Consider the following 15,933-nt stretch of genomic DNA (forward strand, 5'->3'; position numbering starts at 1 on the left):
AGATTCATGGTCATTAAACTGCACAAGCGCAGCTACGTACGGTTCTATACAGGCACCTGAGCTTCCGTGGTACTTCGATTCATAGTCGGGGACGGTAGGTGGCAGTAATGCGTTTTAAAACGGCGCCAACCGCCCTTAAAATGCAGCAGGCGTCGTCACAACGTGTCGCCACAAATTGTGGAAGACACGATGCTGACAGAGAGATGCTGACGATTGGGCCGCAATAGATGGGCGAAAGGTTTAACGTGAACGCGATTCTGAATAAAACATCAGGAAATATGAGTATCCTTATTATTATTAGGGTACTTAAGAGCAACAGGATTTATAGATATAAATTGAGTTATATATTTAAACACACACACACACATTACCCATGAGCCAAAATATGACCACTCACGGGTACATCGAATAACGTCGATCGTCTCCAAACAAGGGCACGTGTCACGGTCTCTGTAGAGCAGATGGTGAGCGAACGTCAGTTGTCGCAGTCAACATGTTGGATGCAGGAGAAGTGGGCAGGAGTAAAGACCCGGGCCACTTTGACAAGGGCCAGTTTGTTACGGCCGAGCGACTGAGTCAGAGCGTCTCTGAAACCGCAAGGCTTGTTGGGTGCTCCCGGTCAGCAGTGGCGAGTCCCTACCGACAGCGGTCCGATGAGGGACAAGCCACAAACCGGGGCGCCCAAGGCTCATTGATGGGCGAGGTGCGACGAAGGCTGTCCCGTCTGGTCCGAACCGCCAGGAGGTCTGCTGTGACAAGTCCCAGAAAAGTGTAACGATGGTTAAGAGAGGAAATGTGTCACAGCACAGTGCATCGCACCCTGATGCGCGTGGGGTTGCTCCGCCGCAGACCGGTCAGGGTGCCCACGATGACCCCGCCGAGAGCGCCTACAGTGGTCACGCGAGTGTCGGGACTGGACCTTGCAGCAGTGGAAGAAGGTCGCCCGGTCCAATGGGTCCCGTTTTATTGTAGGTCACGTGGGTGGCCGTGTACGTGTGCGCCGTTTACCTGGGGGAGTCGTGGCGCCAGGATGCGTTGTGGGAAGACGACAAGCTTGTCTAGGCAATGTCCTGAGAAACCCAGGGTCCGGCCATTCATGTGGACGTCAATTTGACACGTGTCACCTACATAAGCATGGTTGTAGACCAGGTACATCCCTTCATGGCAATGGTATTCCCTGACGGCAGTGGCCTCTTTCAGCAGGCTCACACTGCCACATATTGTTCGGGAATGGTTTGAGGAACATGCAGTGTTAGAGGTGCTGCCCTGGTCTCCAGATTATCCAGAGCTCAATCCGATTGAGCGTCCGTGGGATGTGCTGGCTTGCCGGTTTGCCGGCTCCACCTGGCAATTTACAGGACTTGAAGGATCTGCTGCTAATGTTTCTGTGTCAGATACCACAGGACGCCTTCGGGGGTCTTGCAGAGTCCACGCCTCGGCGCTGTTTGTGGTGGCACGCTGAGGACCAACAGCATATTTAGGCAGGTGGTTCTAATATTTTGGCTCATCCGTATACCGTTCACGTAGTCCGCGAGTCTCCTCAGTTCATACTCCGGAACAGTCGGCGGCAGTATATCACCTTTTCGTTGCGTGCCAACTGCCGTCAAACAATACCAAAGAAGAAGAACGTGAATCGCATGCGCGTTACTGTTTGACCAGCTAACATTAGCTTGAGTGGGCTTGCGTTCGAGTACACAGTCCGACTGTATGACAAACATCAACGTAAAGCCGTGTCGCTGAGGACCAACAGCATATTTAGGCAGATGGTTCTAATATTTTGGCTCATCAGTATACCGTTCACGTAGTCCGCTAGTCTCCTCAGTTCATACTCCAGAACAGTCGGCGGCAGTATATCACCTTTCGTTGTGTGCCAACTGCCGTCAAACAATACCAACGACGAAGAATGTGAATCGCATGCGCGTTACTGTTTGACCAGCTAACATTAGCTTGAGTGGGCTTGCGTTCGAGTCCGACCGTATGACAAACATCAACGTAAAGCCGTGCCGCTGAGGGTTATATACACAGCCGTGTTACAGAATATACCCACCGAGGTAAGGCTCCCTGCGAAACTCTTAACCCGAACCGTCTAAAGCTCAGCCTTTCCAGAGCTTTAAGCGTTGCTTTTTGACTGTTAGAGCGAACGGCAACTAGCTTGGCGTTACTACGATTAGCAAGCTAACTTGAGATGACCGTCACCTCGATTTGGGCAGCTAGGACAAACTTGGGGCGAGTAACGTTTTAAGGTCTAAAGTGCCACGGTTATGTGTTTTTACTGTTTCTGTTGGTTTATGGTCACTTACAATTGACTACCAACATCAGTGGTTGTCCGGTCGAAAAGTCGTTCAGCGTCATCATAAAGTCGGGTTAGCCAATCGGCTAACTACTAAACGTACACTGAGCCAGTAACGAGTAAAGGAGCCCCCCGTTTCTTCTCATGATGAGACGCATGAGAAGGGTCAGGATGGCGGAAAAACCGATTCCCGTCCACTGAGCAAGTTAACTTGGGCTTCGTTGGCTAACCGAGTGGTTAGTGAGCCAGGATACTCAGTAATATCATGCCGGGGGGGCGGTCTGGTAGCTCGATTCCTTCTTTCCAAATAACTGTAGACCGAACCGCGACCGTGTGACGAAAGCGTTCGCATGGAAACAGTTGCTATCGGTTACGATTAGTCTAAGGTAAGTGCTGGGTTAGCGTCAGGTCAAAGGGGGTTAGACGAACAATAGGCGCGTCTTGGTAGCCCAGCTACGGCTGCCCCCTGGTTCGAACCTGACGCGGTACATTTGCTGTAGTCTGTTTTCCATGCTCTGCTTTCGCCCTGCCTTTCTCTCTATTCAAATACTGGCCTGGAAACGCCTAACGTATATATTTTTGAAAAAATATATTTGTATTCAAATGTACACTTGCTAGATAGCCAGCCACTAAAGGAGCTGGTAGTTTGTCCACCCCAGCTTGTATGGCTTGGTCTATTCAGAGAGTTAAGTGGGACCAGGTGACTTTTTGCTTTAACATTGTGGTATCCTAGCTACGGGAACTTGCTAAGTTAATAAGAATACTGACCTGTTAAAAAGAATACTACATTTCCTTACCTTGTTGAATACTACCGTAGAATAATAAACCTTTTATCTGTTGTTAACGAACCGTCCGGTAGGGGGTGATCCTAACACTGTGTTTAGGGTAGAGTGCATATTTATAAAAAAGCCATCATGACATGTAAAAACATCACGTCAAAGTGTCCAAAAGCATTGGATGTTGTGGTCATTCGGTTCTTCCAGAAGATACATCTTTCTGGTGACGAGGAGGGGTTCCTTCCTGTGAGGAGGATGCCGGGGGATGGATTGGGTGGCAAAATAGAAGCCAGTGCTGCAGGTTTTGCTTGCTAGCAGTCAGGGGTGGGCAGTCTTATCCAGAAAGGGCCGGTGTGGGTGCAGGTCTTTGTTCCAACCAAGCAGTTACACACCTGTGTCACCTAATCAAGTTCCTCAGCAAAGACTCTACTAGTTGATTAGTGGGATCAGTTGTGTAACTGCTTGGTTGGAACAAAAACCTGCACCCACACCGGCCCTTTCTGGAAAAGATTGCCCACCCCTGCCTAGGTGGGAACTGGTTGTCTTCAGTTGGCAAGGGGAGAAGGTGAATTATTAATGAAAGTATGGCTACCATTGGTACGCTAGCAGCAATTGATGCAAAAAATCAGACATGGGAAGAGTATTGCAAAATCCTGGCCAATCAGATTGACGTTGGAAATGGGAAAAGAGCTATACTCACAAGTGTCATGGGGGCATCGACCTTCAGCTTGATGCGGAACCTTCTCAGCCCAGAAAAGCCAAAGGACAAAATCTACCAGCAATTCGCACTCCTGTTGAAAAATACCTTTGGTCCAAAGCCGAATGAAATTGTGCAAGGGTATCAGTTTGATTTTCGTAATCGTAAGCCTAACGATCAGTTATGTAGTAACACTTTAGGCCCCGATCAGACAGAATGCTGCAGATGCAGGTTGCAAAATGCGAGGCACACTGTGCTGCCATTTTTTGTTGAAAAACAAGCAGCTTCAGTACCTGACCGAAAATGTTGGTATCAGACAATGGAGAACGTATTTCACAAGTACTGAATTTGTGTCATTCATGAAGCAGAATGGCATCTGTTGTGTGAGGTCAGCACTGTTCCACCCGTCCTCTAATGGGTTGGCAGAGAGGGTGGTGCACACCTTAAAGGAGGGTATGAAAGGTAATACCTTGCAAACTAGGTTATCACAATTCCTGTTTAGTTATCGCATCACATCAACTCTGCAGGCTTGTCAGAGTTGTTATCACGAAGATTCAGATCTGCTTTTGATCTGCTCATGCCAGATGTCAAAACAAAGTTCAGCAAGAGCAACTGAAACAGAAACTGACCCATGACACAAACGGAAAACTGAGAAGTTGCTCACCAGGCAGTAACATGTTCATCAGAAACTGTGAACATAGCTTCTCTTCTTCCACGATAGACTTTTTCGGCTTAAATAAATGCATGTGTCTAGTTGTTACACTATAAAAAGGAAAAGAAGCACCTTAGTTGGCTTTGCAACAGTGACGTAAACAGGTTTGTGAAATCCAAAAAGTTACCAGGTGCCGCTTTAAGAAAATCCTCCCTTGGATCATGAAAGAAACATGGCTGGACGCCTTGAAAGTTTCCAACCACAACCAAGAGTAGCCACAATTACAATTCTATATCTCTATTGATCCAAACTCCTATATTTATCCCTTAATCATATTCTTGAATCTCCCAATTTATCCTTTTCTGGCAGTTTTCTTCATAGTGCACATCAGTTGTCTTTACGAGCAGATCTGTTGATGTACTTCTTCGTTGAGACCACAAGACTAAACCGATTTCATATCATCCCTGTAAAACTTCAGTGGGTATTCCTACAAATTCTAAGCAGCTGAAAATAGGTGATTACATGAAAGAGAGTAGTAGACGTTACACAGATGACATCCCTTTTAGCTAATATAGGTTTTCAGGTAGCTCTATATGTTCTCAACTTTACTGTTCAATAATCTGTTGTCATCCATACCATTGTATCACAGACTATTTAAACTCAGTATTTTTGCCAGGGGAGATCCTGGGGCTGTACCAATGGGGCATCAAATGGCTAACCACACTGATGAATGAGCTGGTGTTCATTGATTTCAAATTTCCAAAGAACCAGTTTCATTTTGATTTTTTTGTCTTTTTGGGTTGACAGATACAGTGGTTGGAGGTTCTTGTGATAAGGACAGATCAATGATGTTGAACCCAACCAACGGGGATCCGGTCCATGTCGTTGCAAATTATGTCGAGGAATATTTGGATCTGGTCGAATCACTGCCTTTTGACTTGCAAAGGAGTGTCTCTCTCATGAAGGAAATCGATGCAAAATATCAAGGTACAGAAGCCTACATAGTGGATTGTTGACATGGATGTTTTACTTCCAACTCCCTCTGCTTCTGAAAAACGTCGCACAAAATTTACTTTAACCTTATTATGTAATTTATGGTAAATGCTCAGCTTTTACGTCATCAAACATGTTTTGTACCCATTTAGATTCTCCTGTTAAGATTTTTTTTTTAAGTGATACTATGATTTCTTACAAGACTGTTGTATATTACATTTAGAGAAAGCCTGTTTGTATAAACAAATTGCTGCAATCAATTCATGCCTTGTTCATCTATATTGGATGAGTATTTTTTGGTGTTTAGAGCATTAATTCATGTGTTAAACATCTAGATAAACTTAAATGTATAGATAAACTATTTATTCAGATTTGCAGCAAGACAGTGTATTTTGAGCTAGCAATTGACTGAGGAGATTAAAGTTGTGGACAGCCAGTATGGTCAGATTCTTAATGCACTGAGGGACACGGTTGAAGAAAACTTCTTCACCACATATAACACAAAGTCAAGGAAATTATCCCCTGTTGTAAGATTTTTGTGCAAATGTCAATTTATTCTCTACCCAACTTATATTAAGTCACTTGAATCAAAGGTTTTTTTTCTTTTTTTTTTTTTAAATCGATCTTGTCTTTAACAGATATCCTAAAGGAACTGGATGATGCATATGAGCGTTACCGCCGGGAGTCTGATCCACTTCAGAGACGTAGGCTTCAGTTATCCATTCAGAGGGCATTGATCCGCAGCCAGGAGCTCGGAGATGAGAAGATCCAGATTGCTGGTCAAATGGTGAGTAAAGAACAACCTCTCACTTTGGGTGATGGAGAAAGAGATGTTATATAGCATATAAGGTTAGCCACAGGACAAAGGTGTGGCAATTGGGGATGCATCGATACAGCATCGGTCCTCATGTACTCACACTTGTGCTCGTAAAACTACTCCGATACAACCGCACCCATTACACGACTAGACAATTCCAGTGGAAATGGTTAAAAGTGAGAGGTGCTTTTTTTCAACATTCGTATAGGAAGAGGTGGAGATGGAGCCAGATAGACAATGTGGAGCGACAGCCGGGAAGCAGAAGAACAGGTCGATGTGTCATTTGTCCAAAAGGAGTGAGAAATTACAGTTGCAAGCATGTGTAACTTGGATGAATGCAGACAGCCCAGGCATGGACGTGGCGTGTCATGTAGGCAGGGTGGAGGTTTTTTTATTTTTTACCTGCTACACTGCGACTGTGTTGCTTGTGGTTGCAATTCCTAAATTTAATTTCCCAATGTACCCATTATGAGGAATTATTCATTGTCTCTTTTGGAACAAGCAGATGACAATAACATTCTTGGCTGAATTAGCTTGACTTGTGTTATATTGCTGATAAAACCTCCCGGCACTAGTAGAGGAAATTTGTTACCCAAACCACAGTGCAGTTTCACGTGTACTGACTGCCAGGCTGCATATATCAAGCTGCTTTCCAAGTACTGTCTTCTAATTTTAAAGCGAAATGTAAAAAAAAATGAAGTCAGCTACCTATTTCAAAGAGTGTTTGGGAATGAAAAGCTTTAGCACTAGGAGGTACTCCTATGAGCATCCCTCCGATAGCCATATACCACCTCATCAAGTCAATACAACTGTGACCTTTACTCACAGAACTAATGAATAACCGACCTTTGTTCCAGGTGGAGTTGGTTGAGAACCGAACACGGCAGGTAGATTGGCATTCTGAGCTCCTTCATACCAGTCAGGAAAGCCCAGAGAGCCACACTCCCATGGCAGCCTCCATGACAACCACCCCAACATCCATGTCATCGTCATCATCATCAGCCACCATCACCCCAGGCAAAACTGGCCATCATGACAAGAGGCGTGATGAGCCTGCCCCGGGTTCAGGGGGCGGAGACAAATCAGGGGGAAAACGCTCGAGGCGGCAGAAGAACGGAGAGAGTCGGGAGAGCTACGGTGGTCTAGATCACACCGAGGACGCAGGCATGGGGGCGTCCCGGGAGAAGAGAGCCAAAACGTCATCCAAGAAAAAGAAGCGGTCAAAGGGCAAGTCTGAGCGAGAGGTGTCACCCCCAGACCTGCCCATCGACCCAGACGAGCCGACATACTGCCTGTGCGAGCAGGTGTCCTACGGGGAGATGATTGGCTGTGATAACGATGAATGTCCCATCGAGTGGTTCCACTTCTCCTGTGTGGGGCTCCATCACAAGCCCAAGGGCAAGTGGTTCTGCCCCAAGTGTAGAGGGGAGAACGAGAAGACCATGGACAAGTCTCTAGAGAGAGCCAAGAAGGAAAGGGCATACAACAGGTAGCTCCTCTTTCTGGCCCACTGAACAATGTTAATGTATTAATGTCCATTTTGTGTCTGTTTATTGTATTTTCTATTTTGTTATCAATTCTGTTGATAAGAATGAGGAGCTGAAGAGGGAGGTCTTGGAAATAGTTATTTTTCTAAGTGTTACATAGCTGTAAAACAAGTACTCCTTCCCGGGTCGAGGTCCTTTGTCGAAGAGTACACTTAATACCAAGCAATCTGCATGTGTTGAGCTATCTGGCTCACACACACACACACACACACAGCCCATACTTAGACTTGGCAAAGCTGTATCATGGATGCAACACAACCAACTCACTGTTCACGCTTTCATAACAAATAAACATTTATAACTGGTGCAGAATGTCATCTAATTGTGATGCAGCTATCCAAAGTTCCCCCCAAAGAACTTCTTAAAGTTGTGTATCATTTTTTGAGGGCTCTTGGTTTATCTTTTGTCATGAAACTTTGACCTGTCACCTTTACGCCGGTGTCGTTAGTTGCACATACCTTGTTTGTGCAGGGTGGTAAACCCATACGTCCACAGTGCAGTTGTGGTTAGAAACTCATATTTTGAAATGGTCTGGCCTCTATGAGAGGGTTCTCGTATGTTGTGATAAACTCTCCTTAACACCGTGTCACCTGTCATGCTCAAAAATAGCCCCGTGTGTTACACCAACTGTTAGCGCTTTGGTGCCGTTTAGTGCTTTGGTAGACTGATGTTTACACTCGACATCTTCAGGCAAGGTTATGTAACGTGGCGGGTCCTCATCACACGCTGAACTGCAGTATTTAGTACCGTTATGGAGAGGATTATGTGTTTGGTCACATTTGTTTGTGTGTGTGTCCGCAGGCCGTATCAGCCTAAAATGTTTTGTGCAGTTATTGCCTGTATGATCAAGAAGTTCTCGTGGTTGGGGCGATTCAAAACCTTTGCAGAACCCTTGTTCTCGCTACTGCCCATCCCTCATCCCCCCATCACTTCATTCGCTCTAGCTTGCTCGGCCAACGCTGTTCTGTCGCTGCCCAGCCGTGCGCATGCGTGACTCGATCTGCGGTTGACTCGGATTGGGCAGCAGCATGATCTAAAGTTACTACCAGTTTTGATCATCTAAAAAATGCAAACGTTATGAAGGAACAAGTTCCTCTATGTTGCAGTTACGCCAGAGAGTCACTGCCCGGTATGTTGCAACCATAGTGAGTCATGCACGCACGCTCGGAAATGGTAGCAGATTATACTCAAGGCTCGGTGTTTTCGGTTTTTACCGAGTTTCACCGAAAAATGCCCAGATTTTTAAACTGATTTTCACCCGGACTTTATGTTTCCACGGATCCAAAAGCTGTTCCTGTTCGTGTGAGGTTATGTAACAGTGTCCTCTTGTGGCGAAATTCGGCATGCTGGATGGCTTTGAAAACTAAAAACCGAAAACGCGGAGCCTTAATTATTCTGTAGCGAATTCGGGGGACAACCTCAGGAACTGCCGCAGCCGGGACGCGAACCCGTGTCTCCCGCAGCGGGAGACTTCGCTAACCGCTCGACTAAAGGCTCCGCCTCCTTAGCCAAGGGCTAGCGAGCCTATTTATCCGTGATCGTTACAATACTGTAGCTAATTCGGGGGGCAGTCCGGGAAAACCGTCGCCACAGCCTGGACGCGAACCCGTGGCTCCCACACCGCAAGCGACAACGTTAACCTGTCGACTAAAGGGTCCGACCCGGTATTTGAGAGCCAACGTGTCTACTTATCCATGCACGTTGCACTACTATGACGAGTCACATAACAAACCTTTTCGCTTTGTAAGTGCAAGTTCATATTAAACTTGGGTCGCATTCGTGCGAGGGTCTGGCTGTGCGCTCACTGACATGCAAAATGGTTTTGGCATATTGAACTTTCCCATGTTAACCGTTCAACCGGATGGGGCGCTGCAGGAAAGTCGCTGGGTTTTGTGTGTGTAGGCGTCCGCTGCTAATCTCGCATCACCGGGCATGTCGGCCTAGCCACCTGTGTGCAGTCATGACTTAAGATCAAGGCTTTCTCGTGGTGACGTGATTCGAAACCTCTGGGAAAACCTGCTTTACGCTGCAACGGAGCGCCAACTCCACAAGTCCGAGTGCCGGAGTAGGGGAGGTACGCGTGCAGCGCCGCCGTGTTTTCCCTTCTCCCGGTGGGCAGCACGAGCACCGGAGAAGGGGCGATGCACGTGGCGGGGATCTGCACTCTGAACTCTTCTAGTTGGTCGTCCCACGTTTTTCGTGCTGACGAAGGCGCAACACACTTGAATCTTAGTGGTTTCCTTGCGTTGAGTGTCTTCAAATGTTAGATTATGTGCTACTTATGATCATAAAAAAAAATCGGCTGGTAGAAAATGGGAAAGAAATGAAACGTTAGCCACTGACACCGAACCGGGACTTTCTTAGAAAATTTTCAAAAGGTCTAAGTTGGCTTTTTTTTGTTTTTTATTTACAAGTGCTGAAAAAAATGACAGGGGACAACCAGTGCAAAATCTGTACATAAATTCAGATGAATTTTTTTTTTATATATATATACATGAGTACTGAACAGGAACGATAGTACTGAACAGGAACGTGAATACACTTTCTGTCATGCATGTAACAGTTCACAACACAGCAAAGACATGGTTTAAAGATGTGGGCCAGATCAAGTTCTAGTCCAAGATGTTCGGGCTGCAAATTTTGCCAGGGAAAGACGACTAATCCAACTGGAGCACAGAAACTGCTTGGGGATAATGAACCAGACAAAAAAAAAGTCGGGGCTGCAGACTGAAAAAGGACCCTTTTGTGACTTGTGGATTTATCATCCAAAAACATTTCACATATTAAGTCAGGAAAATTATTACAGCAAGATAGCACACACACACACACACACACACACACACACACACACACACACACACACACACACAACCATTGTTAGCAGATGGCCAAAAACAGTCCATATGAACAGATTTGAAAAAGATGGGATTCAGCACATAATTCCCCTAATTGACCAAAAAAAAAAAAAGGGAGGGGGGCATTCTATGAACGGAAGGTGAAGGTAAAGTGCTTAAAATCAAAAATGTGAGGGGTCCAGAAAAAAAAATATTAAGAGGTACTCCACTAAAACTTGCAGCACACAGCTCAACATTGGAAAGAGAGTAACTATGAAGATAAGGTGGTCAACTGTCTCTCCAGCTCTGTTCTACGATGGCCGACACACGCTTCTCATACTCCCGCTTATTTTCCTGGTAAAGCTGAGCTGCCTGACTGTTGGCTGGACTGTTGGGGTTCGGTTCATCAAGCAGGGACTGGATGAAAGAACATTTAAAGATCTTGAGTATCACATTTTTCGAGAAGTGAATCCTAGTTACAAACCAAAGGTGACTCACAGACATTCTCAGCCACCAGTGAAGCAACAAAATGCTAGTGTCATTTTTATCCACAGTTCCCCTATATATATATATATATATATATATATATATATATATATATATAGAATCCAAATCATGAATCATACTGCTGTTACTTATTTTAATAGGTGTTGGGCTGGATTTCCACAGGAAAAATGACACATTATGTTTTACGTCTTCAGCCAAATAAACAGAACAAGATCTTATGCCTTTGTCAACAGATAGTATGCCACCAACAGCTAAAGCCGTGGTTCAAATGCGTTTTTTTTTGTGTGTGTGGCTTTCCCCCCCTCTTTTTCTCCCAAATTGTACTTGGCCAATTACCCCACTCTTCCGGGCCGTCCCAGTCGCTGCCCCACCCCCTCTGCTGATCTGGGGAGGGCTGCAGACTACCACATGTCTCCGACACATGTGGAGTCGTCAGCCGCATTTCACCTGACCGTGAGGAGTTTTGCCAGGGGGACGTAGTGCGTGGTAGGATCATGCTATTCCCCCCCCCCCCGGTTTCCCTTCCCCCACGAACAGGCGCCCCGACTGACCAGAGGAGGAGCTAGTGCAACGACCAGGACACATACACACATCCAGCTTCCCACCGGCAGACATGGCCAGTTGTGTCCGTAGGGACGCCCGACTAAGCCAGAGGTAATACGGGGATTCGAACCGGGATCTCCGTGTTGGTAGGCAATGTAATAGACCTCTACACTACCCGGACACCCCCAAGACTGTTATTTGAGACTGACATAAAAGCTTAATGATACTCTTTCTTATGGAGATCAATAAGAAAATTAGTTAAGAGTATGTATCAACATGTTATTCCTACTGTAATTTCAAAACTACGTGTAATCAGCCTACATATCCTATTTGGTGTTTTGTGCACACATTGCCTACCTGGATAGAAGTAAGAATAGAAGATACATCATATGTGGGACTCCAACGATTCTGTAGGATGTCCAAACATATACTGCCATCTGCATAAACTGAGAAAAGCAAAAAATTATTCACCACTGCAATAATATATTACCCTTTATAGCAGACAGAGTATGATGTGACAAAATTCATACCATTTGGATGGAACATCTTGGACACAAATCGTACTGTGGGGGGTTTGTTAGGGTATTCCTCTGTGAACTCTACGGTGAGTTTAAATGTACCTGAGGCAAAGAAAGGGGCGTGAGAGGAACAAGATTTAGTTACAAGCCACCAAACCTGAAAACCTGACTGATGAATATTCTCTTCATCAACTAGAGAAAAGACTTCCAAGATTGATGCTATAAAACAAGTATATGCAGGAAAATATCTGTGGTATCTTGACTTGTACATTTAGTCCATGATAGTTAAGAATCTATTTAAAAAAAAATCAGCAATAGAGTGAATTATACTCTTATTCTGGTGTTGCAATAGTGGAGTAAAACATGCACCACGATTTGAATGCATTTCCAAAGGCTTCTTGTGGCGGTGACTAACCTTGATAAGTTAATTTAGCATGCAATGCAGTCATTATACACCTGATGAAATATGGCATTGACATGCACAGTGAAATACTCACCATCTTCAAAAGGTGTTCCTTCCGGTCTGTGAAGTTTAAATATATGTATTTTTTAATAGGCCTCATAAAAAATGATCAAAAGATATACATCTGATACAGAAAAGGACCTATATGCACCCTGATTGTGTATCTTACCCAAATATGACAGCATTCCACACCATAATGTTGTTTTCAGATGGGGCACCACTGACACCAGCTGGGGGGTCTTCTTGTAGCCTTCAAAATAAAAAACAAAACCTTAAATTACCATTCCTGAAGCAAAGTATACCCCACCATCACATCATTATTATATGTTTATATACATTTCACTACATATAAGACCAAGTAAGCCGCACACTCATGTCAATACTCTCATGAAGCCATCATTTAGAATTAGTAATTTCCTCAAACCCAAAACCTGGAGTCACACTGTAGGTTTAATTCAAGATGCTTGATGCTTAGTAAAACACTTCTTAAAGTTAAAAATATACCAAAATAAAAAAAAAAAAACCTAGAGCCCCCCCCCCAAACTTTGCAGAGGGGGAGCTATATAAGATGAAACTTGATTATGAGTACATCTGAATGCAAAAGGAAGTTTCTGTGAATGAAAATGTTTCATATTTATTGATCACATTTTTCTTGCTTAATGCACATCTTAAGGAGGCTTAAAGTACCTAAATAAAGAGATGGGACCCTCAAAATTTGCATGGAGTAAGCTTATAAGCATAACTCTCATGGCAAAGTGAACTCATTCAATAAGTGTAAAAACTATTTTCATCAACAAAATTTTCGGGTTCCTTGTGTATCCTCCTTTGAGATTCTTGCTTATTTAGATACATTATGCTACATAAGGCAGGAGCTATGTGCATAACAAGCATAAAATATAGCCATTTTCACTGTCTTCGTGTTCTTTAGCATACTAAAGGATGCTAGGATAATAAAATTAGCTTCCTCTGTGCCACGTTTGGGGGTTCTTGTGTTTAAGTACATTTAGCCTCATTAAGCAGCTTTTTGTCAAGTGTTTTAGAATCAAACCCATTTTAACAGTAGGCATGGGTTCTGCATTACTTTTCTAATGTTCTGACTTGTCTGACGAGCACAAGATCCACCATTGCCTATGTTCCACATCGTTTGAATGAATTGGGGAAGTTGAGGTTACATTTGTGTACATAAGATGAATCTCCTTTGGAGACGTGTGGGATGCTTCCAATTTGTGGACCCCCACAAGCGCAAAGGATGGTTTTGCATGGATGCAAAACCAACATGTTCATTTGCTTATCCATTAGTTAATACCTACCAGCAACAAAATGAAATCCAGTTTACCTGGATATGGAGGCACAGACGACCACGAGCCCAAAATGTTAACCTGAGAGTTCTGTGGGGTTAAACCCCTTTATATCCTTCTTTATTCCGTTTGTTTCTAATTAATGTGTGCACATGAAGTTAACGTAAAGCGCGCTACGTTCCGTTTGAATACTCGGCTACAAACGCTGAATGAGAGGAACTACCTGCCTTGAGACCGGGACCCCCCCCGGGTCCCCCCCCCGAACACTGATTTAATGGGATTTAAAAAGGAGCGCTACATGCCACGTCAAGGTTTGTGTGGAGGTTCCGACTCAGTCCGCGGGACCTGACAAAGCACGTTAGCGTTTTATCCAACTTCTCTAGCTGACGGCCAACAGCTACCACGGCATCTGGCGTCAACTCAGGAAAGCACAACCAAAGTGCAGGTTTATGCTTTTCCAAGGCGGTCAGATCGAGACGGACGTGTCGGCACCGGGGGTTGTTTTTTTTGTTTTGTTTAAGAACACAAATGAAAGCAGGCACCGAAGGGGACGTTTTCCCGAAAGGGACATTTAAATACTCCCATGCCCTACTTCCTCTCCGGAAGCTAACCAAACGCTAGCCGGCTAGCTAGCCAACAGCTAACGTAGCTTTACCTTCTACGCGTCAAGTCGACCCAGAAAAAAAACTGCGGAACTATATTTAGGCTTGTAAAATATAGGAGCCGCCTTACGTGGCGCTGGCGATAGCTCGGCGATTTATTTTTATTTTTTTACCGCTTACGTCTACGGCGGGTCGTCCGGTTAACGTTTAGATTTCTTTCTTTCTTTTTTTTTACCGGCCGAGCCTCGGTTGCGTTAGCTAGCATGTAGCTTAGCTTAACAAACGTTAGCAGCCTGTGACACACCAGCGTTAGCGTTTTCCTGAGGGGGGGGAAAAATGGCTCACCGTTTAAAATCTCTCATAAGACGTCTTCTTGCCGGGGTTGACATCGCTTAAGTGATATGGTAGCCAGCGACAACGCTAGAATGTTGACGTACACGTGTTATGTCAATCGTTATTTGGCATTTATTGTTGTTTTTCTTTACACCATCACAGTAACGCCGAGCCTCCTGTTCCGTAGCCCCTCTGCTCGGTCTGTCTGATCAGCCCGGCCCGTCTCGGCCAGCCTGGCGAAGTACATCAGGCGATACCACTTCACAAGAGAGGGGGGGGGTTAACTTATACACACCCCGCCAGCAATCCCGCATCGTGTTTATGGCTACAGCCGCAGGATAATACGTCATCAATCGTATCGTAAAGGAAATATTACCGGAGCACACCGGGGCAGGAATCACACGACAAGGTCATTTTTTGAAACGTCCTCGTCGGAACGTTCTCCCCATTTTGATCTTTGGCGAACCGACGTTCGTCAGCAGGCGTGGCCGGAGTGACGTGTTGTTTGTGCAGCGGTGCAGACGGAGATCAAGGTCGGCTTGACGACAGGTGACTCCCGCGAGCCGAGCTGCTGCCCGTACACGTGAAGCTGGCTGGTGGGGTGGGCGCCCTCGTCACGGCTCGGGCCGGCGGAAGGTCTGGGACGCACGGCGGACCGATTACGGGACATACTAGGAGTTACGGCCACGTACAGGACCGCCAATACGGGGGGCAACAGGGCGTCATCCGGCGGTCCCCTCGGCTTATAGTCGTACCCTGAAATTCTGTTGCGTCCCAACCCCATGCCCCCCCCACTCCACTTATGGGAAAGAATTACAAAAAAAATCCTTTTCAGCAAAAGAAATTCCAATTACAAATGTTTATGTCTTTACACTAGGCGTTATTAATAATGAGTCAGAGAAAAGGATGCTTCTAGTTAACGCTTCTTTTACTGGGACCGTTTTCAGACCTCCGTGCCGGGCTTCATTTTGGCAGCAAAATGTAAACGCTGAGTTTTGGTAGTTTTTCAAATGTGTGAGCACAAAGAACATTTCAAGAGGAATTTTTGAGCAGGAATAAACAG

The 15,933-nt window shown here is 45.2% G+C and overlaps 2 protein-coding genes across 2 annotated transcripts; one reads left to right on the forward strand and one right to left on the reverse strand.

Annotated features, from left to right (window-relative positions):
• The first annotated feature begins 1,731 nt into the window (after positions 1–1,731).
• Positions 1,732–8,114, forward strand: ing1 (inhibitor of growth family, member 1). Its single transcript, XM_056289741.1, has 4 exons — positions 1,732–2,051; positions 5,223–5,402; positions 6,047–6,195; positions 7,083–8,114. Exons 2-4 carry the CDS (start codon positions 5,261–5,263, stop codon positions 7,716–7,718), a joined length of 927 nt encoding a protein of 308 aa, XP_056145716.1. The 5' UTR covers positions 1,732–2,051; positions 5,223–5,260; the 3' UTR covers positions 7,719–8,114.
• A 1,797-nt stretch (positions 8,115–9,911) lies between these two features.
• On the reverse strand, positions 9,912–15,394 carry ube2al (ubiquitin conjugating enzyme E2 A, like). Its single transcript, XM_056289421.1, has 6 exons — positions 14,883–15,394; positions 12,807–12,887; positions 12,672–12,697; positions 12,187–12,276; positions 12,014–12,102; positions 9,912–11,023 (listed from the first exon to the last, which is right to left on the reverse strand). Exons 1-6 carry the CDS (start codon positions 14,924–14,926, stop codon positions 10,895–10,897), a joined length of 459 nt encoding a protein of 152 aa, XP_056145396.1. The 5' UTR covers positions 14,927–15,394; the 3' UTR covers positions 9,912–10,894.
• Between the last annotated feature and the right edge of the window lie 539 nt (positions 15,395–15,933).

The sequence above is a fragment of the Lampris incognitus genome, chromosome 11, assembly GCF_029633865.1.
Source record: "Lampris incognitus isolate fLamInc1 chromosome 11, fLamInc1.hap2, whole genome shotgun sequence".
Taxonomy (NCBI): Eukaryota; Metazoa; Chordata; class Actinopteri; order Lampriformes; family Lampridae; genus Lampris; species Lampris incognitus.

What these genes read in the sequence shown, in the direction of transcription:
- ube2al (XM_056289421.1), bottom strand. Translation starts at nt 14,926, where the DNA reads ATGTCAACCCCGGCAAGAAGACGTCTTATGAGAGATTTTAAACG. An exon ending in AGGAACACCTTTTGAAGATG is followed by an intron (nt 12,277 to 12,671) that starts GTGAGTATTTCA and finishes TCTTTGCCTCAG; the next exon opens with GTACATTTAAACTCACCGTA. An exon ending in CAAGATGTTCCATCCAAATG is followed by an intron (nt 12,103 to 12,186) that starts GTATGAATTTTG and finishes TGCTTTTCTCAG; the next exon opens with TTTATGCAGATGGCAGTATA.
- ing1 (XM_056289741.1), top strand. Translation starts at nt 5,261, where the DNA reads ATGATGTTGAACCCAACCAACGGGGATCCGGTCCATGTCGTTGCAAAT. An exon ending in AATCGATGCAAAATATCAAG is followed by an intron (nt 5,403 to 6,046) that starts GTACAGAAGCCT and finishes TGTCTTTAACAG; the next exon opens with ATATCCTAAAGGAACTGGAT. An exon ending in TCCAGATTGCTGGTCAAATG is followed by an intron (nt 6,196 to 7,082) that starts GTGAGTAAAGAA and finishes CCTTTGTTCCAG; the next exon opens with GTGGAGTTGGTTGAGAACCG.